The 26138-nt window shown below is 33.3% G+C and overlaps 4 protein-coding genes across 4 annotated transcripts; 1 reads left to right on the top strand and 3 right to left on the bottom strand.

Moving 5' to 3' along the window:
- Window positions 1-773: 773 nt before the first annotated feature.
- Window positions 774-6388, bottom strand: LOC11433967 (TMV resistance protein N). The gene is made up of 7 exons (XM_024785374.2): window positions 6237-6388; window positions 4753-5289; window positions 4143-4565; window positions 2877-3981; window positions 2417-2704; window positions 1595-2317; window positions 774-1501 (listed from the first exon to the last, which is right to left on the bottom strand). The coding sequence occupies exons 2-7, from the start codon at window positions 5250-5252 to the stop codon at window positions 1022-1024; spliced, it is 3519 nt and encodes a 1172-aa protein (XP_024641142.1). The 5' UTR covers window positions 5253-5289; window positions 6237-6388; the 3' UTR covers window positions 774-1021.
- Window positions 6389-8565: 2177 nt separating this feature from the next.
- On the bottom strand, window positions 8566-15366 carry LOC25495237 (senescence-associated carboxylesterase 101). Its single transcript, XM_013595424.3, has 4 exons — window positions 15179-15366; window positions 14716-15070; window positions 9853-10389; window positions 8566-9518 (listed from the first exon to the last, which is right to left on the bottom strand). The coding sequence occupies exons 1-4, from the start codon at window positions 15199-15201 to the stop codon at window positions 8697-8699; spliced, it is 1737 nt and encodes a 578-aa protein (XP_013450878.2). The 5' UTR covers window positions 15202-15366; the 3' UTR covers window positions 8566-8696.
- A 2527-nt stretch (window positions 15367-17893) lies between these two features.
- On the top strand, window positions 17894-19107 carry LOC25495235 (uncharacterized). Its single transcript, XM_024785815.2, has 2 exons — window positions 17894-18536; window positions 18622-19107. Exons 1-2 carry the CDS (start codon window positions 18297-18299, stop codon window positions 19105-19107), a joined length of 726 nt encoding a protein of 241 aa, XP_024641583.1. The 5' UTR covers window positions 17894-18296.
- A 1091-nt stretch (window positions 19108-20198) lies between these two features.
- LOC25495233 (senescence-associated carboxylesterase 101) lies at window positions 20199-23745 on the bottom strand. The gene is made up of 4 exons (XM_013595420.3): window positions 23578-23745; window positions 23116-23470; window positions 21459-21998; window positions 20199-21145 (listed from the first exon to the last, which is right to left on the bottom strand). Exons 1-4 carry the CDS (start codon window positions 23598-23600, stop codon window positions 20330-20332), a joined length of 1734 nt encoding a protein of 577 aa, XP_013450874.1. The 5' UTR covers window positions 23601-23745; the 3' UTR covers window positions 20199-20329.
- Window positions 23746-26138: the final 2393 nt, after the last annotated feature.

Raw genomic sequence — 26138 nt, 5'->3', positions numbered from 1 at the left:
TATATAATATAGATATAGATTAAAATGAATGAAACGAAAGGCAATATATTTTTGATAGTTTCTTATTCCATTCAGTACGATAATTTGAATCATAAAATCTGAACGGTATAAAAACACGTTAAAAATACACTCCAACATCCTACAACATTTTTGGATTTTATAGTCTCAATCAGATGTGAAGGATGAGGTAGAATCTTCGTATTTTCTTTATACAATTATTTTGCAAGTTTGGATGTGGGCTATTTTGAACGGGTGTTTGAAATTATGTAGAAACTAAAGTAAAGGGAGCTTCTTTTCACACCTCCCTCAGTGGTACAACATTCCTTTTTTTATTTTTATTTATTTTTATTTTTTTTTATATATGAGGAAAACTTTTGATTGTTTTTTTTGTCAAAAAAGTAAAAAAATCATGGGAAGTTTATTTTCAATCGTTGTTTTAGACACATTATTAGATTTTAGAGTGGTCATGTAAACATCTAAATTTGGTAGGAAAGTACTCTAAAACTTATCCTAAGGAATTTGTCTAACATACATAAGGAAAATGATCTTACTTCATGGACAAATGTTTTTTCCAAAATTGAATTAAAAAATCATATCATATTTCATTTAATTTAATTGTAAGATTTATTGATCCAAAGGTAGAAACTAGCTTCTACATGATGCAAGATTTGTCTCTTGTGCACCATAGAATTGGCTTATTTCACATACTTGAAAAAAGTTTATCAAAACACAAAAGATGGTTGACGGTGACTTAATTAGTGTTGCAAACAAGGAAAAACAAACATGAACTTAATTTTGAGACACAATTATTTTGTTTTCACTTGTTATTGAAAACCAATACCGATGAAATTATTGTCTCAGATGTTACAACAACAAAAACCATGAACTCTAAATCTGAGGGCCAAAGTTGATGACAACCTCCAAAAGGCTCAATGACAACATAATTACTAGAAGTAAAAGCTAAGAGACTCTAAATGAAGATGGAAGAAAATATTTCTACTTTGTTGGGTTTGAAACTTTCTCAATTATGCGGATTGGTAAATCGAATATCCTCCATACTAGTTTTCAGCTTGAATACGTGAACTCCACTTTCTATAAACAATTCTTCCTCTCTGCCGCCCTCACACTTAAACGTAATCTCTGCATGGATCCATTCATCTATTAAATCTGTTTTCTCCAGGTCAGATTCGAGTTCCATCACTTGCTGTCGCAGATCATATAGATATGTATGATCTGGTTGTATCACGAGATTGAGATCGACACTGTTGATGTCAAACTCAATACCATCGGTATAGGTTCTCAGATGGGCTGTTAATGAAAGAAAATCACTGTTGGGATGCCTGTTATCCGTTGATAGACTAGCAACGAAGAGAGCTATGGAAGGGAACCTGCCACGAAACCAAAAAGAAATTGATGGTCCCTCGCTTTGGTGATCAAACCACTCTGGAACCCTAGCACTTCCTGCCAAACTAAACTCGGTGCCTCCATCTTCATGCAAATGCTGTTATTTGTAAAGAACTAACAAGTTTAGCAAGAAAAATCATTATGAAATATTAAAAATGAAGTCAAATAGATATAAAACAAAATACAAAACCTGACTAAGTAGCATGCTTCTACATGAGGAAGTCAGTGAATTGCATTGTAATGCAGACAAACGTTTTAAACTTGGCGGAATCCCTGTAATTTCTTGGAGATACTTGCAATCATTCAAACAAAGTCTTTGTAAAAAGTGACACTCTTTGAGGCATTTTGAAAGAACGGTGAGATTACTTCCCGATAGGTCTAAAACTTCCACATTGACAAACCTTCGAAGAAAATCATTTGATGGATTGCATTCTATGAGATGAAGAAATTGAACATTTGAATACACCGTGGAGCTCGGTATATCATTTTCACGAGCATTAATCCAAGACAAATTATGAGGCTTTCCACTTCCAAATATTTGTAAAGTATGGACCATGGAGAGATTTTGAAAGGAAAATGGAAATTGTTCTATGGAAGTACCAACCAATTCAATGTATGTTATATGTTTCATATCTCCTAATATTTCTGGAAAACTCTTGAGATTATTACAATGTGAAAGTTCAAGTTTTAGAAGAGATGTCAACTTTATGGGTGGAAAACTACTCAGCTTGCTGCAGCCAGTAACGTTCAAGATTTTGAGTTTATTCAAAAACCCAATCGAATTGTGAATTGTAATTAAATTCGAACAATCTCGAAATGACAGTATTTCCAAATTTAAGAGACCAGATATGTCAAGTATCTGTGTTAAAGATTGATTGTGGTCTAAATTTAACTCTCTCATGCACAAGAACTTCTGCAAAAAATAAAAAAGAGAGAGAGAAGAGAAAAAATGAGTAATCTTACAGTAGTGAGTTGGTACACAAGATGAGGAAAATGAAAACATTACACCTACTTTGGATGAGCTAGGAAACTCAAATGTTGTAAGGCTACTTTCACGTAACCTGCATATGGAAAGTTTCCTTGGAAAAAAATCAGATGGTAAATTCTCTGAAGGGTATTTAGGCCAATCCAGCACTCTCAAACCATTTGGAAGATGTTGACAACCTTTGGAAAAGGGGCAATTTCGGATGATAATTGTTCTAAGATTTTCCATCTTCTTCAATTCATCTCCTTTCCATTCTACCTCTTCTTCTTTAGACAATGAGAAATTCAGGTATAATATTTCAATTTTTCTTGTTCCCTATTAAAAAAAAACCATAACCAAGTAAACAAAAATATTACAAACTTAACACGTACATATAGGGAAATTTACATTAGCATTAGTAGCACTGATAATCAAAAAGACAAAATCAAGGTTGAAGATAAAAAGTTGAGTGTTTATATACACATATACATGCATTATTCTTACTCACCGAATTTGCATGTAAAACAGGAACTATATCTTCATGGGACCACAACCTACTACGTTTTCCAGGCTCTTTTGGTGATTCTTGTCGTACGATTTCTTTACCCATTTCCTCTATCAAGTCATGTAATGTCACACAACCCCCAATAATCTTTATGAGTGATTTTTCAACCAACACTCCAATATGATTTTTGATGCAATAAGTATAATGAGCATCAAGTATATCTTGGAACTCTTCCAGTCTACATCCTTTGAAAAAACAAGCAATGTCGAGAAAGAGACTCTTATCTTCCTCCTGCAAAGCATCAAAGCTGACTTTAAGTATCTGTTGGATGTTTTTAGGAACAGTCCTTTCATATCGAGCCAATGTAGAACTCCATTCGTCTTTAGACTTTCCAGACAAGTCAGAACCCACTACTTCTAAAGCTAATGGAAGGCCAGAGGAATATCTTGATGCATGTTCTAAAATGCCCTCATAACTGGAACCAATTTTGTTACTTTTACAAACCTTCCACCTCAACAAGTCAAGTGCATCTTTCTCATTTAACCCATTCACTTCATATGTTTTTTCAACCCCATAACTTGCTAACAAATGTTTATCTCGGGTGGTAACGATCACCTTGCTACCACCGCAAAACCAATTAAGATCTCCAGCCAAAGCCTTCAGCTGGTCTGGTTGGTCAACATCATCAAGAATCAACAAAACCTTCTTCTGTTGTAGTCTTTCCTTTATGAATTGAATTCCCTCACTGACATGTCCTAGCTTATCGTTTAGCCCAACTGTTTGGAAGAGGAGTTGCTCCTGGAGATGTACTAAGCCATATTTAGTCGAACAAATTTCTCTCACGTCATGTAGGAAACACACCTTGTCAAATTGATCATAAATCCGATTATAAATCTCTTTTGCAAGTGTTGTTTTGCCTATTCCGCCAATCCCATGGATCCCAATCATCTGGGCACCATCATGGCATCCAACGTCCATAAGTGACTTTACTTTTAGTACTTGAGATTCCAGGCCAACAGGGAACTCTGTAACATGTAGAGGTACACGATCGATCCTGCGGGAGACCTCTTTAACTATGCCTTGAATAAAATTGGATTCATATTCAGTCCTATCCAATACAATCAGATAAGTATTAGTCATTGCATCACAATTTGATAATCATATTATCGTTATCATTATTGATGTTACTACAATTCAAATAATTTCCTGTTTCAAGATTAAACGATGAGACAATGGATAATATAAGAAACAAAGAATGAAGTGGTGTACCCAGCAAGATCGAAGTGGTAGCCGGAAAGATCAGCTGCTTGTTTAAGAGCTTTCTTCCATTCCCGCAGCCTTTTCATATTCTTTTGGAACTTCTCTTGATGCTTTGCCAGTTCTTCACCGATGCTCCCAGTCTGATTTCGTACATGATTAGGATCTATGTTACAGAAAACTGGCAGAACCGGGCGTCCCTTTGACTTGGAGCAACGAATGATATGGACAAGTTCGTCCAAACAAAATGAAGAAGAAGCATAGTCCTTTGAGAAAACAGGGATGAAAATTCTGGATTCTTCAATGGCTTTCACAAGCGATGGTGTTATTTCACCCCCTCGTTGAAGCTCTTCGTCATCCATGAAAGTGTGGACTCCACTTTTACGTAGAGCATCGTAAAGATTGCCGGTAAAACCATCGCGAATGTCAGGTCGTCTGTAAATTTTTAGAGAACAAAAAACGAAAGTTGAGATTTATATAAAATCAAAAACTTACTGAACCCGTATGATGATCGTTATTATCCCTAAGATTCAATTAATTCTAAAATCTTTTCCCATTCAAGTTATAAGATTAAATGATGAGACAATGGATAATATAAGAAACAAAGAATGAAGTGGAGTACCCCGCAAGATTGAAGTGGTGGCCGGAAAGCTCAGCTGCTTCTTTAAGAGCCATCTTCCATTCCTGCAGCCTTTCCATATTCTTTTGGAACTTCTCTTGATGCTTCGCAAGTTCTTCACCGATGCTCCCAGTCTGCTTTCGTACATGAGTAGGAGCAATATCATAGAAAACTGGTAGAACCAGGCGTCCCTTTGACTTGGAGTAACGAATGATGTGGACAAGTTCGTCCAAACAAAATGAAGAAGAAGCATAGTTCTTTGAGAAAACAGGGATGAAAATTCTGGACTCTTCAATGGCTTTCATAAGTGATGCTGTTATTTCACCCCCTCGTTGAAGCTCCTCGTCATCCTTGAAAGTGTGGACTCCACTTTTACATAGAGCATCGTAAAGATTGCCGGTAAAACCATGGCGAGTGTCAGCTCCTCTGAAACTTAGGAACACGTTATAGGTGAATTTGGAGGAGGATGAAGAAGAGGAGGAAGATGATTGTGGCATAGCCATGAGAATAGAGGTATGAGAAATGAGATATGAGAATTGATATGGTATATATATTATATGGTTGAAGTAGGAGAAGAAGTATAGTCTTTGGATCTACCAAAAAAAAAAAAAAAGAAGTATAGTCTTTGGAAAATTTATGTCATTGCAACTACTACAATTGCAAAGTCAACCAACCAAGTGTGTCTACTTCTAATATACTCCTAGTATACGGAGAGTTTTACTCAAAAGACTAGTTCAATGTGAGAAAATATCATGGCTTAAATATCACATCAAACACTTTTATATACTCGATATGGGATTTATAACATTATCACGCCCTTTATGAGCCGATGTCCACTATTAGCTGACGTCCATGACCTTTGATGGCTTCACTCACTTATTAGTATTCGGTGGAACACCTTAATCCAACCTATGGGTGATCCTTTCTGTGGTCTAACTCTCAACGAGAGCACCAATTGTTCGGATTTAAATTCATGAAGAGAGCTCAACCCAAACACTTTTATCTACTCGACGTGGGACTCAAAAATTGAGCCATAAAATGTAAGTCGTGGAAAATAAAATTGTATATGTATAAATACCACTATTAAAATTTTAAAATAGTTCTAATGATAAGACTTGTGAAAAGAATCCAGTTCTCTTCTAAGAATATTCTCAAACTATTTAACTATGAATGTGCATGTTAAGAATAGTCTCGATAATTTAGGTCAACTCAAATATTTTGAATTATGCTATTTATCCAACAAAAATTACTCGCACCCCACTAAACTTTCTAAAATACTCATGTGTGAGTTAACTCACACAAGTGTAAAAAAACGTGACTTAATTTTAACACATACGTGAGTTAACTCACGCAGAGATATTTTGGAAAGTTCAGTTGAGTGTAAGTGATTTTTGTTAGGTAAAGAGCAGAATTCAAATATTTTTTAATGGGAGGAAGAAAGAATACTATTTGAGACAATTCGTTTGCCCATATTTTGTTTGGGACAAGGCAAGTTGGTTGCAACTCGAAATTACTGTGTCTGAAGGAGTCTTTGGGTTGGACTCAGTCTTGGTCACTCCTAAAATGAATACTTTAAACAATACTTTCAATAATTGAATTTTTTTAAGAAAAAGAGAAATGTCGTAGCATTGAGGGAGATGTGAAAACAACCTTCGTTTTCTTTAGTTTCTAGCTTTCACACAATTTCAAACACCACTAGACTAAAATGGCCCACATCCAAACATCTTATTAAAGACAAAATAATTGTATCAATGATAATGTGTTATTTGAACAATCTATGTATAATTTCTTATGAAACAACTATAAATTTACGTAAAAAAGTAGATATTGATAAAAAATAATGCACTAAAGAAATAAAGTAAAAACATAATATGAGAAATAAAATTATCATAAAATAATCGTGTAAATATCATTTTTTATAAAAAAATATCTTGTCTTTCATTTTAATATTATTTATTTCTATGTCCAAGATTGTCTCAAACCATTCATCTATGTCGCTCCTAAGTACTTGCTATTAAAAAAAGTAGACACGCTTGGTTGACTATACTTCTTACCTATTACTCCCCTTCCTAGCAATTGCACTTGCAATGACATCAATTTTCCAAAGACTATACTTCTTTTTTTAGGAAAAAAAAATATTGAGTAAACCATCAAATTGATCTATGTCTTTTGTAATTGATTCTCAAATTAGTCTCAGACTCTTAATATTTTAAAATAGTTCATATTTTTGTTAAAAAATTTTCAATGAAGTCATTCGTCATGTGAAAAAACACAGAAACATATGTTTTTTCTAATAACTTTAGGCTTAAATGTGTCATTGGTCCCTGCAATTTCATCATATTTTGGGATTGATCCCTGCACTTTTTTTTGTTTGGTTTTAGTCCCTGCACTTTGTAAAAATATTGACATTGGTCCCTTTGTTAACTTTCTGTTAAAAAAAAGAAGCAAAACTAACGGAATGTCACATGGCCCAATCATTTTATGCAAGTGGTGTAACACTCCTATTTTTATTAAAGCAATTAAACATGCGAATAATACATTTATTCAAGAAATAGAGGCTACGCCACATTCAAAATTCAAAAAAACCAAATAACATGTATATAAACCTCAAGAAAAGATGAATATTTGTGATGACTAGCTACTCTATTTATAGGTAACATTCGACTTAAAATCTAAGCAATTACATAACTAGAATGTTCCACAAGCAAAGGGTTTTGTCGTAAAACCAAATAGAGTAGCTTAGAATATAAGCAAAAGCAGCAAAAGTTGTCCTGGGAGGTGGCACGGCCGTGCCAACCTTAGCACAGGCCGTGCCAAGTTTCTGACTTGAGGGAGATATATTTTTATCTCTGAATCTTCGTATTTTCGTACCGAATCAGCTCCAAAACCCCTTTCTTTTGCTCCAAGACTCAATCCATCAAATATTCATTCCTGAAATATAATAAAATGCAATTGAAGTAAAATAGCTCAAAAAGGAAATAATATTAAAAAATAATAAACTAAAATCTAATTAAAACGAAAGGGTTAATGGTGCTTTACCCCTGTAATATAGGTTATTTTTTGTTTTCCCCCTGTAAAATATTTTTTTTGATTTACCCCCTGTAATTTTTTTTTTTTTTTGGAATACCCCCTAATAGGTCATAAAAAAACGACTTTATTTTTTTTTTTGCAGAATTTTTTCGTTTTTATATGACCTATGGGGTATTCCAAAAAAAAAAAAATTTTACAGGGGGTAAATCAAAAAAAATATTTTACATGGGGAAAACAAAAAATGACCTATATTACAGGGGGTAAAACACCATTAACCCAAAACGAAACTAGATATTAAACTAAAATATCTAATTATTGATTGACTCATCAAACTCCCCCACACTTGAATCTTTGCTTGTCCTCAAGCAAAAGGCATAAACATGGTAGCACAAAACAATATTATCATATGACAATTTAATTAAAACACATGTCTCCTCAAGGGCTTAAATTTCGAGCGCACATTAATCACAAACTTAAGCATTTCTCGTAATCCTTATTCAACTCAACAACCAAGTTTCAAGTGAGTGTGTGTAGTCCAACCCTTTTCTTGCTCCTGTATAAGATAGATATTATGAGGAAACATATTCTAATCCTAGTGCTAAACCAACCAAAAAAAATTCTTTCTTCATTTCATATAAGAGAGATGGGAGTATTTGTGATTCTTTGATCTTTGTCATTTACACATTTCAACATACTAGGCCCCTAGGAATCGGAGAGTTAACACCAAAAAAAATAGCACAGAAATTTATTTACCTGAACGACAAATTCTCTAAGAAAGAGGATTGATTTGCAACGGAAAAACAAAGATAAAAAGCTTCCATTATTAATCAATAAGGTTCATAAGAGCATAAGAATGTGATCAAATCCTGATTTATTACAACATATAAGACTCAGTTTTATTATGCAACAAACATACTTCAAGGAAAGTCATAACCTCCCAAACCATACAGCTTAATGTTTCCAGCATCATTCATGAAATTAGCAAGTTTTGAAGTGTATGAAGATCCCTTAACAACTTTATAATTATTCCACCAACTCATATAGCTACTTTGCCTCAAGAAAATCTCAGGAGACACAACATAATCCTTAAGCAAACCATAAACATAGTTTTCAAATTCAACCAATTTATTCAATACCTCTTCTTTGTATTTCACAACCTTCAACTCTTTGCATGCAAGTATAGCCTCTTCAACATGTGCCCAAAAGCAAGAATCTATAGTCAAAATCACTTCCACATTCTTCCTATTTATACGATTTGATTCAATTTTAGCTTTTGTCTGGCCTTCCTCTAACCATTCCTCCAAAGCTTTGAAGTGTTTGGATCTTTGTTTATTGATATAATCTTTACCACCGTCTCTATAGTATTGAGCAATAGCTAGTGGTTCAACCATTCTTCTATATGTAGTTCCACCGAAGAGCCAGCGAGTACGAAATGCAGCGCCTTCTCTTTGAGGCTTCAGATCAGCTTCTTCAACCATCTTTTCCCAAAAAAATATGATGCTTTTTAAATACCAATCAACTTCATAATCAGCTGATACGTTCTTGTTTTTGTAGCTGTCATAGTACCCTATGTCAAGATTTTTTGTTTTCTTTCTGTACCATTCAAGTTGCGCCATATGTCGCCTCATTTCATTCAGTTTCTTGGATGGATCAAATGATGTCTTCTTTTGAAAGATTAAAAATTGTTCTAGTCTTTTTATCTTTGTTTCTAGAGCATTGACATCAATGTCAAGCTCTTGCTGCATCCAAAGTAAATTTTAGAAATGAGGTCAAGAAGCATTCATAATCTTATTAGGACTTAAGCAACGAATCGTAAACCAATTTAAATTCTGCTTGGATTAATTTATTTTAACTTATTTACTGACATAAAAACTTGACATGTTCCTAAGCTATTTTTCACTTGTTTTCATAAGCTCTCCAGGATAGTTTATGAAGACATCTCATAACTTACACGAAAACAGTTTGACATTCTTACTTTTACCTCTTGTTATAGAAATAACTCACAGGGTCTTAATTAACAAGCTCCAATAAACTACGAAAAGTTGATCTAAAAGATAAAAGATATTCACATACCAGAATGTTTGGTGTCAATCCTAGTGCTTGCAACTGCAAACTGATACCAATCACAAGTTTATCTGAATGAGTCCTGTCTCCAGCCGGCGTAGAAACATCCTTAAAAAATGCTCTACGTCTGAGATTTTCGACTATACTTCCGTACTCATCTAATTTGAATCCTTGATTTTGACCATGCATTTTGCTTAATGTCACTATTATTTCCAAATTTGATTCGGGATTCTCAAAACAAGTAGAACCTGAATCAGAACAAAAGAGAAATGTTCCAAAAGGCATGTAGTTTGTGATGAATAGCCTCGGATGTGGATCATTGCAAAAAACAACATTAATAAAGCAAGAATTCCAATTCGAACTACGTGATATGGCTCGTTGCAACTTCCTGTCACCAACAAGAGGTGAACCAAATGTGATGCATAGTGGTCGATTCTTTGTTGAACCAATGTTGTCTAATAGTGATATTGTGAAGAGTGAAGCTATTGATCCTCCGAGGCCTTTTCCAGTAACAATTAATGGAGTTCCTGGATATGCACCTAAAATCTGCATTAAGATTGTTGCATAAGGATTCAGGTATGAAGAACAATATATGCCTAGAAGCTAGGAATGTGCATAAGATGTCCATTATTGTTACAAGATGACTGTGTTTGGATAAACAACATAATCAAACACTTTTAACAATAAAAGATAAAATAGAGATTATGGAAATAAGCTGAAAACAACTTATGGACATATCATAAGGTGCTTCCACATAAGCTCTCTCAAACAGTCTTACAAGGGCTTATGTCACCGGTAAATAAGCTTACACAAGTTAGTCTCTACAGAATTCAAAGTATGCCCTTTTCATATTTTTATGTTAAACACTGTTTTAAGGCATAAATATGCAAATTCCGAATCACTTGTTTCTCGAAAAGGAACTAGATTTGAAAAATGAAAACAGCAACACACAAATATCATCATTATTTCTCTAAAAAAAAATAATATCATCATTATTACTCCTATGCACAACAAATGAAATGGATCCGTTGCAGTTGGGATATCCTTGCATTCACACAGTTAGGGTATTGGTGACCATTGGATTAATATCAGACAAACCATTAAACGACTACATAGAATCTAAATCCAGGGGCGGAGCCAGAAATTAAACAATGGGGGGACCAAGTTTAAAATGTATACTCTGGTTAAACAACAAAAGTTCAAATGTACTGCATATTGAGAAATTTAAGCTACATTTGAAGTTAATATTGGAAGAAGATAGAAAAATTAGATTTACTTCTTACTTGATTTATTTTATGAAAGTTACTCTTGTAACCTTGCGCAACTAGTAAAGTTGTTGTTATGTGACTGAAAGGTCACGGGTTCAAGTCCTGGAAACAACCTCTTGTGTAAAATACAGGATAAGGTTGCGTACAATACACCAATAATGGTGGGACCCCTTCCCGGACCCTATATATTCGGGAGCTTTAGTGCACCGGGTTGCCCTTTTTTACTCTTGTCACTTTCAAAATTTCTCATTTTCGCAACTATCGTTGGTCGAGCGACTTTAACTTTCGTTCGCCTCTCCGGCATATTGAAATATCGTTCGACACTTTTCAGATAGGTTAATTACTTTTTAAATCGATTTAATTGATTTTAAAAGTTTCTTGAATGATAGTTAACTATGTCGAAAGTATTTTGGTATTTTCGGATAGCTGGGAGAAAAAATGAAAGTGAAAAGAGTAACTTTTTATATTTTATTCTATTGTTGCTTTTATACTTGACATAGTTAAATGACTCTTTTTTAGTTATAAAGGACAAAGGCTTAATGTTCATATAATATAAGACTTAAGACTTCAAATGAAAGTGCTAATGATGGAGAACCACATTGACATTTATAGTTAAATAGCAATATATTAGTAGTATAAAATTATTTATAAGAAAATTGGGGGACCATGGCCTCCCTTGGCCACCCCAGTCCCTCCGCCCTTGTCTAAATCGCTTTAGTATGTGCTTTCGGACCAAAGATAAAAGGACCACCGACATACTGAATGTCTGAATTGAGGGTATCCCAACTACATATAATCAGAGCTGATTATGATGGTGTGCAAGAAGACTAACAACACATGACCTCGATATTTTGAGGTCCAAATTTTGAGTTTTTGGTGCTTCATTTGGTAAATATATAATATCTTCAATTAATTTCTAGGGTCCAACAACACTTTCCTTTTATTATGGTCAACTTTTTAAAATTAGAACATGACCTCTCGAGTGTTAAGATCGAGTTAAAATCTTCTTCATTTAATCTCTTTTCCATTTCTTCTATTTGAAGAGACAAAGACACAATTTTTTTTAAAAATAATTAATGATAGTGAGACTCATTTAATGATAGAATCAAAGTGACACAATTCGTAATTCGATTTGGTATGTGACATGGGTTCAGGTACGCGGTTCACAACTTTCAAAAAATCAGGTATGTAAGGGGTATACATAATTGGTACGTTCAAATATAATAATTGGTACGCTAGGAGTAAAAAATAGTAGCCCAGGTGAGAAAAGAGAAATGATATTTGTACAACCATTTTTGTACAACTTTATCTCTCATACTCGCATTATCTTCTTATTCTCTCTCTTCCTTTTTCTCTCTCCATTGTTTTTGACCAATGAAAAGAGAGCACATCAAGGTTGTCACAAAAGTTGTAGCAAAAAAATTGTTTAAATATCTTTACTCATGGGAAAAGAGATTAGCTAACAGAGATATAGCAAGTGTTGTTTGTCAAATATATATACATGCTAGTCCCACATGGAAAATTGAGCTTACTCTAGGGAAACTTCAATATAAATATGCCTTGTACTACTATCCTTTGATGTGCATTGGGATAACATTGAATTGGTGGGACCAGTGAGACCTTGCTTTTCCAAGGTGAGGACCATGCACCTAGAGCTGTAAAGCCAAGCCGGCCCATTAGCCCATATTTTGGGCCGAGCCAAAAAGAATGGTCCAAAATGCACTTGGTTTTTTTGGCCCAAGCCCATTTGTCCCACATAAAAATGGGGTCGGGCTGGCCCATTATCAATATTTTTATTTGATTATTTTTTGGTAAAAACACTATTTTTTGAAAAAATTATCAACTAATTTAAAATTTATGCTTAATAGCAGTTTTGGCCCCCTGAGTATCAGGAAGTTGCGATTTTGACACCCTAACAAAATAAAATACAATCCAGCCCCCTAAGTACTGTCCCTTTTGCAGTTTTGTGCCCATGCCAATTTTGACCAAGACAATGCTAACGTGGACGCCATGCGTGTAAAAAAATAATTTTTTTTAATAATTAAAAAAAATTACACACGTCGTCCAGATCAACATTGACTTGGTCAAAATTAGTCCGGGGGCACAATTGCAAAAGGGACAGTACTTAGGGGGCTGAACTGTATTTTACTTTATTAGGGGCCAAAATCGCAACTTTATGATACTTAGAGGATCAAAACTGCTATTAAGCCTAAAATTTATTAATAAAAAATAGTTAAATAACTAAACTTAATAAAAATGAATGAATTTACCTCAAAGTCTTAAAATTCTAAAGTTTATAAATTATAAATTCAATTCAATCAAAGGAAGTTTTATTAATATTCAATGTTAATGTAAAAATTATTTACATTTTTATGACCATCCAATCTTATTTTAGCAAAAACATAATTGTGCAATTGTCAGAAGAATACCATGATAGTGCATTTTCATAGTGCATTTGTCAGCTCAAAGTAAGGCCTTAGCGTGTTCTCCATTCCTTTTTCCAAAAAGACAATGCATTCAGGTATTTCTCCCAACAACAAACGCACCATCCACTATGATAGCTTGAATTAAGAATATTGGAATCTAATGAAATTCATATGTAGAAGTTGTAGAAGAAACTTTATGATGAACTTGACTCATCAAACTCATTAACAAACAACAAATTAATAATGCTTTTCTCGTGGCTCAGGGAAATCACGTGTGGAGAGTGGTGTCGACATCCTAGCTTGCGACACGAATTTGGAAGAAGAAACATGCATATGTGACGAGAGTAGTGATATTTTAACAATCATTTGAGACAACTTATTTTCTTTCTCTTTTCATTGGTTAAAAACATTGGAGAGAGAAAAAGGAAGAGAGAGAATAAAAGGATAATGTAAGTATGAGAGAGAAAATTGTCACAAATTGATTGTACAAATATCATTTCTCATGTGACAATACATGACTGAGAATAAAATAGTAAATTAGGCTGCTTTTTCTTAGAGATGATGTGACATGAATATAAAAGTAATTAAAATTGTCGGTACAATGACGGTAAGGGGGGACCATGATCCAAATCAATCCTACTACCCAAACTAACACTTGTTCCCACCAGCTAAAATACTAGCGTAAGTTAACATGCGTAGGGGTATTTTGATAATTTCACTTGGAAACGAGCAAAACCTTTTTGATAAAGAGCAGGATTCAATTATAAATGATTGGGTCGGGGTGGCTCATTTATGTAGTTGGCCCACTCGTGCTGGGCTGGTCAGGCCAACCCATTTGACACTTCTACATGCACTCACTGTCAATTAGTTTAAATATTTATTTATTATTATCTTTTTAGCTATCAAGGCTGTGTTTTTGTTCATTAAACAATGGTTCGCTGGGTTCCTTGATTCATGCGAATTGTTGATGAATTCTGCCGAACCGGCCGTACGGGAGAACCAATTTGCGGTTCAGGGGTCCAGCGAATTTTGTGACTATGGTTAAGATAGTCCTCCATAGAATCTCACACACCAATCGCTAAATTTGCAAGAAACTAACAACTTTTTTTAATTCAGATCAAAATTCAATTAGAATCAGAAGCTCAAAAAAACAATCAAAAACAAAAAAGTGAAAATACCTTAGATTTCAGCTCATCAAGCTTCTGAATATTATCATAAAACAGTGAAAAAGCAGTGCTATTCAGAGAGAAAGAAGGGTTCTTCTTAGAGCATAAAAAGTCAAACTGATGAAAATTCTTCTTCTTATTAAGATCAGAAGATGAAATCAAATCACTTTGAAGATTGGAAGAATCTTTGGTAGCTTCAAAGGCTATAATAGTCAAATCAGGATTTTGTTCTTTGTAAACTTTCCAACACAATCCAACACCATCATTTGTAACTATGTCTTGATAATTAGATGAGATAACATTCCATGCTTTTTTAAGGATTTGATAGCTTGTCACAAATGATGCATGCTCAATTCCACTGCTAAATCTGCAACCATAATCCAAATACAAAAATTAACTAAAATAAATAAAATAATAGTGTTATGCAATATAAATCAGTAATAATGGTATAATATTCTATTGTATTATTACTTACAGTTTAGGTGGAAGTTGTGCCATGGTGCTAGGAAGTGAGTTATTGGAAATTTGGGATGGTATACTGGTTAATTGAAGACAATTAAGTATGGTATTTTTTTTCACTCAAAAGAAGAAGTATAGTCTTTGGGAAATTGATGTCAATGCAAGTGCAATTGCCAAGAAGGGTAGTAATAGGTAAGAAGTATAGTCAAACCAAGCGTGTACTTTTTTTAATACCAACAAGTACTTAGAACATAAAAATAAATAATATTAAAAATGAAGGCTTAATTGCACTTTTGGCCCCCTATGTTTCAAGAAGTAGCGATTTTGACTCCCTTACTAATTAAAATACAAAACAGTCCCTTATGTATTGGATCTTTGGCAGTTTTGGCCCCCTAAATCAATTTTGACTCGGTCAATGCTAACGTGGCACTTCAAAGCCGCCACGTGTGCATTGTTTTAATTAAAAATAAATAAAAAAACCACATATAAATAAATGGAAAAAAAAACAACAAATAATTAAAAAAAATAAAAAAGAAAGAAAAAAAAGGAAGGAAATCGTGTTCCAAAATCTGATTCTCCCTCTTTTTCCTCTCATCTCTCTAAAACACTGATTCTCTCTCCCAAAACCCTTTGTTCCAAAATCTTGAAGCACCACCATGGATTTGCTTCGATTGAATCTCTCTCGTATTTGAATTGTAACCAGAAACACAAGGAAGTAAAGTGGCATTCTAATTTTTCAAACAGAGGTAAACTAATTGTAGCATTCAGGAAGTTCTTATTGATAATACAAGGAGTTCTTATTCATGCATTCAAAGTAACATGTAGGAGTTATTGTGTCTCGGATGAGGAGTTTTAAAACATTTTTTAATTGATTCAAGAATTGATTCAAGAATAGATATTCATACTATTAAGGATTATTTAGATATTCTTGCATTATTCTTGCTGACACTGATAATATTGCATTTATAACTGCAAATTAACAAATAACTGAGCAGTTTATAATAAATATCTAGATATGAAACGATAGAGTAAGGGAGGAAAAAAAGAATTTATATGATAAATATATCAAGCTATTGGATTGTTAGGGAACAATGAAGGTGTAATTCTTATTCAAGTTATGTATAAGCAACATGCAACTAATATAGTTGTCTTGTTTTGTGCCCTTTATATATGTCAAAGTGCAAGTGACATGCTCCTTTTTCTTTTGATAAAAACGAAACTTTCGTTTTGTTCAATAGAACATTATTTCATTATCGTGCTTGCATTGAGCTACTCATCCTTTTTCAACTTTTTCCATGCTTCTGTCAATGGAGCAGGTTCTTGAATCAGTGTTTTAGAGAGATGAGAGGAAGAAGAGTTAGAATCAAATTTTGGAACACAATTTCCTTCCTTTTTTTTCTTTCTTTTTTATTTTTTTAATTATTTATTTTTTTCATTTATTTAATTCTTTAATTTATATGTGGCTTTTTTAATTTATTTTTAATTAAAACAATGCACATGTGGTGAAGTACCACGTCAGCTGTAACACTCCGTTTTCCCAACTTAAAAATTTCATAACAATTATACATAAACGAAATGTTATACTTCTTAAAAATCCGAAATTGCCGGTTTTCCAATGATTGTCAACATCTTCCAAATGGTTTAAGAGTGCTGGATTGGCCTAGATATCCTTCACAGAATTTACCATATGATTTTCTTCCATGTGAACTTTCCATATGCCGGTTACGTGAGAGTAGCCTTACAACAATTGAGTTTCATAGCTTATTCGGAGTAGGTGTAGTCATTTCATTTTCCTCATCTTATGTTCCAACTCACTACTTTAAGATTACTCACTTTTTTTCTTTTCTCTCTTTTTGTTGCAGAAGTTCGAGCATATGAGAGAGTTAAATTTAGACTACAGTCAATCTTTAACACAGATAGTTGACAAATCTGGTTCTGTTCTCTTAAATTTGGAAATACTTTCGATTCGAGATTGTTGGAATTTAATTACATTTCACGATTCTGAAAGGTTCTTGAATAAACTCAAAATCTTGAACGTTATTGGTTGCATCAAGCTTACAAGTTTTCCACCCATAAATTTGACATCTCTTCCAAAACTTGAACTTTCTGTTGAGATTTGGTTTCAAATTTGTGGTCTGGAAGAACAGAGAAATCGGGACATGAATTTGGCATCGTGACACGATTTCGTGATGCCGTGAGCTGGTTTGCAGGGTGCCAAATCGTGACACGATCTTGGGAAATCGTGACACGATTGTAAAACTTGCTCGTTAAGTTTCCAAGATAAGGACAGGTCGTACCTTGTGACGTACGTACCAATCGTGACACGATTTTATCAGTGGAAGGCTAGTATTTAAGTGTTCTTGTGCAGATTTGAAGGTGAGCTAGAAGAGAGAGAAACTTGGGAAATCAAAGGGAGCAACTCTAGGGTTTAGGGTCTTTGATTAGAGTTTCTCTTGGGTTGGGAAACATTGTAAACACCTTGGTGAGTGAAAATCATTGAGTGTCTTGTTCATTGGTGAGATTGGGAAAAATGGTAGAAATTAGGGTTGTTCTTTGTGAACTTGTCAAAGCTAATTTCTTGTAACCCTTTGTATCTCTTTGTAAGAACTCATTGATAGTGGATTGGAGAGTTCAATCTCTCCTCCAGAGTAGGTCAAGTTTGGACCGAACTGGGTGAACAATCTCTTGGTGTATTTGTTTATCTCTTCTCTCCCTTTTATCTTGTGCTTGTGTTTTATGTTTTTTTTCACTTTGATTCCTAGATTAGATCTAGGTGCTGTTATTGTTGATTATTGCTTGCACACACTTTGTTAGTGGTTACTACTTTCCTTTGCTCCACACATCATAGTTCGTATTGGTGTGACTTTGAGACCGGAATTCACAACACTTTCATATTGTAATAATCTCAAGAGTTTTCCAGAAATATTTGGAGATATGAAAGATATAACATACATTGAATTGGTTGGCACCTCCATAGAACAATTTCCATGTTCATTTCTAAATCTCGTGAGGGTCCATACTCTACGAATAGTTTGAAGTGGAATGCCTCATAAATTGTCCTGGATTAATGCTCATGAGAATGATAAACCAAGCTCCATGGTGTCTTCAAATGTTCAATTTCTTCATCTCATGCAATGCAATCCGTCAACGATTTTCTTCGAAGGTTTGTCAATGTGAAAGTTTTAGACCTATCGGGAAGTAATCTCACCATTCTTTCAGAATGGGTCAAAGAGTGTCACTTTTTACAAAGACTTTGTTTGAATGATTGCAAGTATCTCCAAGAAATTACAGGGATTCCGCCAAGTTTAAAATGCTTGTCTGCATTACACTGCAACTCATTGACTTCCTCATGTAGAAGCATGCTACTTACTCAGGTTTTGTATATAACTATCTGACTTCATATTTGATATTTCATAATGATTTTACTTGCTAAACTTGTGAGTTATTTACAAATAACAGGATGTGCATGAAGATGGAGGCACCGAGTTTAGTTTGGCAGGAAGTGCTAGGATTCCAGAGTGGTTTGATCAACAAAGCAAGGGACCATCAATTTCTTTCTGGTTTCGTGACAGGTTCCCTTCCATAGCTCTCTTCGTTGCTAGTAAATCAATGGATAACAAGCATCTCAACAGTGATTTTCCTTCATTAACAGCCTATCTGAGAACCAATATCTATAAATATGATATTGAGTTTGACATCGACAGTATCAATCTCAATCTCGTGATACAACCAGATCATACATATCTATATGATCTACGACTGCAAGAGATGAAACTCGAATCTGTACTAGGCGAAGCACTTTTAATAGCTGAATGGATCCATGCAGAGATTACGTTTAAGTGTGAGGGTTGCATAGAGGAAGCATTGGTTATAGAAAGTGGAATTCACGTATTCAAGCTGAAAAGTAGTATGGAGGATATTCGATTCACCAATCCGTATGAATGAGAAAATTAGATGAAGACTCAATAGTTCTCTATCACAATTCCACCCGCATCTGTGGTGGGGTTGTTTTTGGTGTGTCGGGAGTGGCCTGTGTGCGGTGTTTTTCTTTTTGGTGTGACTTTTCACTGTTTTTGGTTTTGTCCCCCGAGTTCCTGTAGGGCACAGACTTGTATGTAGCTTTTCTCTTTGTATTCTGTTCTATTCCGGAGAGTGTTTTTTCCCGTTCAGGTTTGTATATATCTATTTACCTTTAGAAAAAACAATTCAACCTGCATCTGATAATGCATGGATATTTGTTGGGTGTTAACCCCTCCCATTTTCAGGGAAGAGGCTCTTGTAATTCAATGTTTGGTCATGTGGTAAGTATAATCTGGCCAAGAATTCTTCCACCTATATATTTGTGGACATGAAATTTTTCAGACAATTTTAATTTTTCTTTTCAAAATATTATAGGCCGTATAGAAAAAGGAACAAGAGATAAAGTGGGCTGAATCTCGTGTGAAAACATTCATATTTTGCATCCATATTGTTCCTATATGCTTATTTTCATGTGGAAACAAATGCACATTTACTTATGGATTACTGCAATTTCAATGATCCATTGTTAGGCAGTGATTTACTTCAAGTGGCCAGAATATAGCATATGTCAGTGCCTAACCATCAATATATATATATATAGCCGGAAGAAAATTATGAGCATGTTGCTTGCAAACACCCAAAATGTTTGAGAATATTGAGGTTCCAAATTGTATTTTTTTATTTTATTTTAATTTTTTAGGCTAATTTACAATTTATTGAAATTTTGAGTCCAATTTGTTACTATATCTTTTTGGTTCCTACTAGAAATGTTAGTGCAAATGCTTCGTAAGTTATGTTTAAATAGCACAGGAATAATCAAGTGATTAAACTCAAGTGGTTAATGAGTTTTTCTAATGATGAATTCTTCGGGAGAACTCAAATTTGATTCCTGGCTTGAACAATTTTTTGATTGAACTCCGAATTACTAGGTCCCTAGGAGTCGGAGAGTTAACACCAAAAAAATAGCACAGAAATTTATTTACCTGAACGACAAATTCTCTAAGAAAGAGGATTGATTTGCAATGGAAAAACAAAGATAAAAAGCTTCCATTATTAATCAATAAGGTTCATAAGAGCATAAGAATGTGATCAAATCCTGATTTATTACAACATATAAGACTCACTTTTATTATGCAGCAAACATACTTCAAGGAAAATCATAAGCTCCCAAACCATAAAGCTTAATCTTTCCAGCATCATTCATGAAATTAGCAAGTTTTGAAGTGTATGAAGATCCCTTAATAGCTTTATAATCCTTCCACCAACTCATATAGCTACTTTGCCTCAAGAAAATCTCAGGGGACACAGCATAATCCTTAAGCAAACCATAAACATAGTCTTCAAATTCAACCAATTTGTTCAATACCTCTTCTTTGTCTTTCACTTCTTTCAACTCTTTGCATGCAAGTATAGCCTCTTCAACATGTGCCCAAAAGCAAGAATCTATAGTCAAAATCACTTCCACTTTCTTCTTACTTGTACTGTTTAATTCATTTTTAGTTTTTGTCGAGTCTTCCTCTAACCATTCCTCCAAAGTTTTGAAGTGTTTGGATCTATGTTTATTGACATAATCTTTACCACCATCTCTATAGTACTGAGCAATAGCTAGTGGTTCAACCATTCTTCTATATGTAGTTCCACCGAAGAGCCAGCGATTACGAAATGCAGCGCCTTCTCTTTGAGGTTTCAGTTCAGCTTCTTCAACCATCTTTTCCCAATAATTTGTGAGTATTTTATGAAATACAACAACATCATGATCAAACTGTGCGTTCTTGTTTTTGTAGCTGTCATAGTACCCTATGTCAAGATTTTTTGTTTTCATTTTGTACCATTCAAGTTGCGCCATATGTCGCTTCATTTCATTCAATTTCTTGGATGGATCAAATGATGTCTTCTTTTGAATGAAGTCTTCTAGTTTTTTAATTTTTGTTTCCAATACATTGATATTAATATCATGCTCTTGCTGCATCCAAAGTCAAAATTTAGAAATGAGGTCAAGAAATATCTGAGTTTACCAATAGTAGTAGGATGATTACATGTACTCAGTTAGTTAACCACATTAGTTAGTATAACTGAGGTTTATAAATAAGACCCTACATCTACTCATTTCTCATCTTTTATTCAATCTATACTCATTCAATATGAATTTCTACGAGTATTCTTCTCATAAATACACATATGCTCTCTATCTTGCTTACAACTATGATCTTCATCCCTATGATTCCATGATTTTCAACATCTATTATTCAAGAAAAAGATAAAATATATTCACATACCAGCAATTGTGGTGTCAACCTTAGTGTCTGTTGCAACTGCAAACTGATACCAACTGCAAGTGAATCTGAATCGTTCCTGTCTCCGGCCAGCAGAAAAGAATCCTTGAAAATTGCTTTACGTCTGAGTTTTTCGACGATATTTCCATACTCAGCTGAATCAAATCCTTGATTTTGACCATGAACTTTGCTTAATGTAATGAGAATTTCCAAATTAGAATCAGGATTCTCAAAACAAGTAGAATCCGAATCAGAACAAAAGAGAAATGTTCCCAAAGGCATGTAGTTTGTGACGAATAGCCTTGGAAGAGGATCATTGCGAGAAACAACGTGAATAAAGCAAGAATTCCAATTAGAACTACGTGATATGGCTTGTTGCAATTTCTTGTCACCAACAAGAGGTGAACCAAATGTGATGCATAGTGGACGCTTCTTTGTTGAACCAATGTTGTCTAATAGTGATATTGTGAAGAGTGAAGCTATTGATCCTCCGAGGCCTCTTCCGGTAACAATCAATGGAGTTACTGGATCTGCACCTAAAATCTGCATTAAGATTGTTGCGTTAGAATTTAGATATGAAGAACAATATATGCCTAGAAGCTAGTAATATGCATATATATGAGTACAATATCTTTAAGAAAAAATTTAGTCAATATAATTATTACAAGATGACTGTGTTTGGATAAACAACTTAATTCAGCACTTTTAACAATAAAAGATAAAATAAAGTCAATTTTTACATATAAGATATAAGTTGTTTTCCTAAGCTGTCTTGGAAAGATTATGGAAATAAGTTGAAAACAACTTATGGACATGTCGTAAGGTGTTCCCATATAAGCTCTCTCCAGTTTATGTCATCAATAAATAAGCTTACACAAGTTAATCATTGGATTAAACACTATTTTAAGGCATATAAATATGCAAATTTCAATTCACTTGTTTCTCCAAAAGGAACCAGATTTGAAAAATGAAAACAGCAACATACAAATACCACCATTATTACTCATATGCATAACAAATGAAATGGATTCGTTGTAGTTGGGATACCCTTGCACTCACACAGTTAGTGTATTGGTAACCATTGGATTAAGATCAGACAAACCATTAAAGGACTACCTAGAATCTAAATCCCTTTAGTCTGTGCTTTCGGACCAAAGATGAAAGGACCACCGACGTACTGAGTGCGTGAATTGAGGGTATCCCGGCTACATAGAATCAGAGCCGGTTATGATGGTGTGCAAAAAGACCAACAACACAGAACCTCGATATTTTGAGGTCCAAATTTTGAGTTTTTGGTGCTTCATTATCTTCAAATAATTTCTAGGATCCTACAACACTTTCCTTTAATTAGGGGTCCAATTTTTAAAATTAGAACATGACCTCTAAAGTGTTAAGATTGCCCTCCATAGAATCTAACTCCCTTTACTCATCGCTTTTTGTGTCTTAAGAAATTTAATATTTTGATGATTAAGATTTAAGACTAATTGGAAAGTTAAACAACTCAATTTAAAAGAGTGTTATTAACCATGAATCCTTAACCATTGTACACATCAATCACTAAATTTGCAAGAAACTAACTATTTTTTTTTTTAATTCAGATCAAAATTCAATTAGAATCAGAAGCTCAAAAAAACAATCAAAAACAAAAAAGTGAAAATACCTTAGATTTCAGCTCATCAAGCTTCTGAATATTATCATAAAACAGTGAAAAAGCAGTGCTATTCAGAGAGAAAGAAGGGTTCTTCTTAGAGCATAAAAAGTCAAACTGATGAAAATTCTTCTTCTTATTAAGATCAGAAGATGAAATCAAATCACTTTGAAGATTGGAAGAATCTTTGGTAGCTTCAAAGGCTATAATAGTCAAATCAGGATTTTGTTCTTTGTAAACTTTCCAACACAATCCAACACCATCATTTGTAACTATGTCTTGATAATTAGATGAGATAACATTCCATGCTTTTTTAAGGATTTGATAGCTTGTCACAAATGATGCATGCTCAATTCCACTGCTAAATCTGCAATCATAATCCAAATACAAAATTAACTAAAATAAATAAAATAAAAGTGTTATGCAATATAAATCAGTACTAATGGTATAATATTCTATTCTATTATTACATACAGTTTAGGTGGAAGTTGTGCCATAGTGCTAGGAAGATTATGTTATGTGATGAACAATAATGGTATAGAATATTTTGTCCCTCAAAAAAAGAAGTATAGTCTTTGGAAAATTAATGTCATTGCAAGTGCAATTGCTAAGAAGGGTAGTAATAGGTAAGAACCAAGTATAGTCAACTAAGCGTGTATACTTTTTTTAATAGCAAGTACTAGGACATAGAAATAAATAATATTAAAATCAAAGACAAGATATTTTTTTTTTTTTTTTATGAGAAATGATATTTGCACGATTATTTTGTGATAATTTTCTTTCTCATACTTATATTATATTTTTATTTTATTTCTCTAATGCTTTGTTTTTTTGTTGTCAATATCTATTTTTCTTTGTAAATTTATGGTTGTTCCATAAGTTATCATACACATGATTGTTTAAATAACACATTAGATATATATACAATTATTTTGTCTTTAATAAGATGTTTAAATGTGGGCCATTTTAGTCTAGTGGTGTTTGAAATTGCGTGGAAACCAGAAACTAAAGAAAAGGAAGGTTGGTTTCACACCTCCCTCAATGCTACAACATTTCTTTTTTCTTAAAAAAATTTCATTATTGAAAATATTGTTTTAAGTATTCATTTTAGGAGTATGCAAGACTTAGTCCAACCCCAAAGACTCCTTCGGACACAATAGTGTCGACTTGCAACCAACTTGTCTTGTCCCACACAAAAATTTGAGCAAAAGAATTGTCTCAACTAGTAAATTATTTTTTTCCTTAAGTTGACCCGTAAATTATTGAGTTTAGAGATGGAGTAGGGTCTTCAAAATGGCCCGATCAATTTTAATTAGGACATTGTTAGGGTTGGTTATGACTCGTTCGGTCGTTTCAACTTATTTCATTACTGTTGGTCATCGTTTCGATACGATATTATTAGACTCTAGACTAATTCGGTTGTATATGTTTAAATTTTATATACAAAAACTCGAGTTTGAATTCTTTCTATTGGAAATTCTCTCAAATTTTTTTAAGTGAAATCTCAATCATTAAAATGGTTGAGAAGGCGAGAATTAAATTACAAAGAATTTTAAGTGTATTCTCAATCACCAATCATGAGAGAGGTGAGAATTAAATTACAAAGAAAAATGATTGTTGTATTTTAATGGTGGAGATTGAAAATGGAGAAAACTTATAATTTTCAATGGAGAGAATCTAAATCACAAATACTCTAGAATTGGGGGTGTAAATAGTCGAGCTAAGGTGAATAATTAAAACTTGAGTTTGACTTACGAAAAAATGAATAAATTGAGTTTGACTCATTTATTAATGCTTGGATTTGACTTTTTTTGTTGTTGTTGCAATTATTTATATTTTTCTTAAGTTAGAATCAATTTTTTTATTTGAAGGTGTAGAATCAATTTATTTTTGATGGCAAACGCTAACAAGTGTCACTGAGACATGACACTTGTTAAACAATTATAAAAGAAAATATGATTTTAAAAACCATGTATTGTACTTTTTAAAAGTGAAAAAAGTGTTCTTTTCAAAAAAAAAATTGTGTTTTGGGAACATTGATTAGAATAATCAATTTTCTAATAAGCTGAAAACAACTTAACCATATTTTGTTAATTTTTAAAAAATTATATAGATATTTTATGGAGAAAATGGAGACCATTCTTACAATTTTCAATCTTGAAGGATTATATTTACTTAAATCACACTCATCAATGAAAAGTTACAATACATCTATCTAGGTGAAAGTAGTTTCATTTATTATACATAGCTAAACTACAAGGATGGTGACAATTATGCAATTAAATTTATAAGTTCCTTAAACATATTGCACATTATAATCATAAGTATTGCTCACAAAATATGTGAGTTTTGAATTATATGAAGCTTCCTTGTACTGATTTCAATATGCATGTGCGTGTGCGTGTATACTCCATCCGTTTCAAAATATAAGCAAAATTCACTTTTTAGGTTCATTCATTTAATGATGTATGTGGTCCATATTATAAACTACATATACATCATTAAATGAATGAATCTAAATAGTGAATTTTACTTATATTTTGAAACGGAGGGAGTACATTTTAAGAATTAAGATAGATTAGTGATTTTTGGTGCGCGCGCACGCATAAAATCATCAATATTTCTATAAATTTGGTGGAGATCGTAAATCATATTGTATGTTCGATGGTAAATTTATTTTTTAGTTATGTCTACAATTATTTTTGAATGTGAAAGTGTATCATAGATGAATAGTTGTTTAATTACTTATATAATGATAAATAACTTTTTAAAATTGTAAATGAGAAAATCATTAGTATTTCCTCAACATAAAAATTACAGAGAATAATTATAACGAATATTTAAAAAGTTAAATAGTTCAATTTTTAATGCATTAATTACACATATTTTCATTAAAATTTACCATTTAAAACCCTTAAAAAATAATCTGAGGTAGTATTCGTTAGCATTACCTGTGTATGTATATATATAAGCACAAACACCCCATGCATTGTCATTGACCTCTGAACACTCTTACTCTCTCGCGTTTCTCTCGT

The sequence above is a fragment of the Medicago truncatula genome, chromosome 6, assembly GCF_003473485.1.
Source record: "Medicago truncatula cultivar Jemalong A17 chromosome 6, MtrunA17r5.0-ANR, whole genome shotgun sequence".
Lineage (NCBI taxonomy): Eukaryota > Viridiplantae > Streptophyta > Magnoliopsida > Fabales > Fabaceae > Medicago > Medicago truncatula.
Note: the sequence above shows the minus strand (reverse complement) of the source record. Positions and strands in the feature narration are given on the sequence as shown.

What these genes read in the sequence shown, in the direction of transcription:
- LOC25495237 (XM_013595424.3), bottom strand. Translation starts at nt 15,201, where the DNA reads ATGGCACAACTTCCACCTAAACT. An exon ending in GCACAACTTCCACCTAAACT is followed by an intron (nt 15,071 to 15,178) that starts GTAAGTAATAAT and finishes TTATGGTTGCAG; the next exon opens with ATTTAGCAGTGGAATTGAGC. An exon ending in TTGATGAGCTGAAATCTAAG is followed by an intron (nt 10,390 to 14,715) that starts GTATTTTCACTT and finishes ATCTTAATGCAG; the next exon opens with ATTTTAGGTGCATATCCAGG.
- LOC11433967 (XM_024785374.2), bottom strand. Translation starts at nt 5,252, where the DNA reads ATGGCTATGCCACAATCATCTTCCTCCTCTTCTTCATCCTCCTCCAAA. An exon ending in TACCACTTCGATCTTGCTGG is followed by an intron (nt 3,982 to 4,142) that starts GTACACCACTTC and finishes TGTATTGGATAG; the next exon opens with GACTGAATATGAATCCAATT. An exon ending in AGTTTCCTAGCTCATCCAAA is followed by an intron (nt 2,318 to 2,416) that starts GTAGGTGTAATG and finishes TATTTTTTGCAG; the next exon opens with AAGTTCTTGTGCATGAGAGA.
- LOC25495233 (XM_013595420.3), bottom strand. Translation starts at nt 23,600, where the DNA reads ATGGCACAACTTCCACCTAAACT. An exon ending in GCACAACTTCCACCTAAACT is followed by an intron (nt 23,471 to 23,577) that starts GTATGTAATAAT and finishes TTATGATTGCAG; the next exon opens with ATTTAGCAGTGGAATTGAGC. An exon ending in GGTTGACACCACAATTGCTG is followed by an intron (nt 21,146 to 21,458) that starts GTATGTGAATAT and finishes CTTTGGATGCAG; the next exon opens with CAAGAGCATGATATTAATAT.
- LOC25495235 (XM_024785815.2), top strand. Translation starts at nt 18,297, where the DNA reads ATGCAATCCGTCAACGATTTTCTTCGAAGGTTTGTCAATGTGAAAGTT. An exon ending in GAAGCATGCTACTTACTCAG is followed by an intron (nt 18,537 to 18,621) that starts GTTTTGTATATA and finishes TACAAATAACAG; the next exon opens with GATGTGCATGAAGATGGAGG.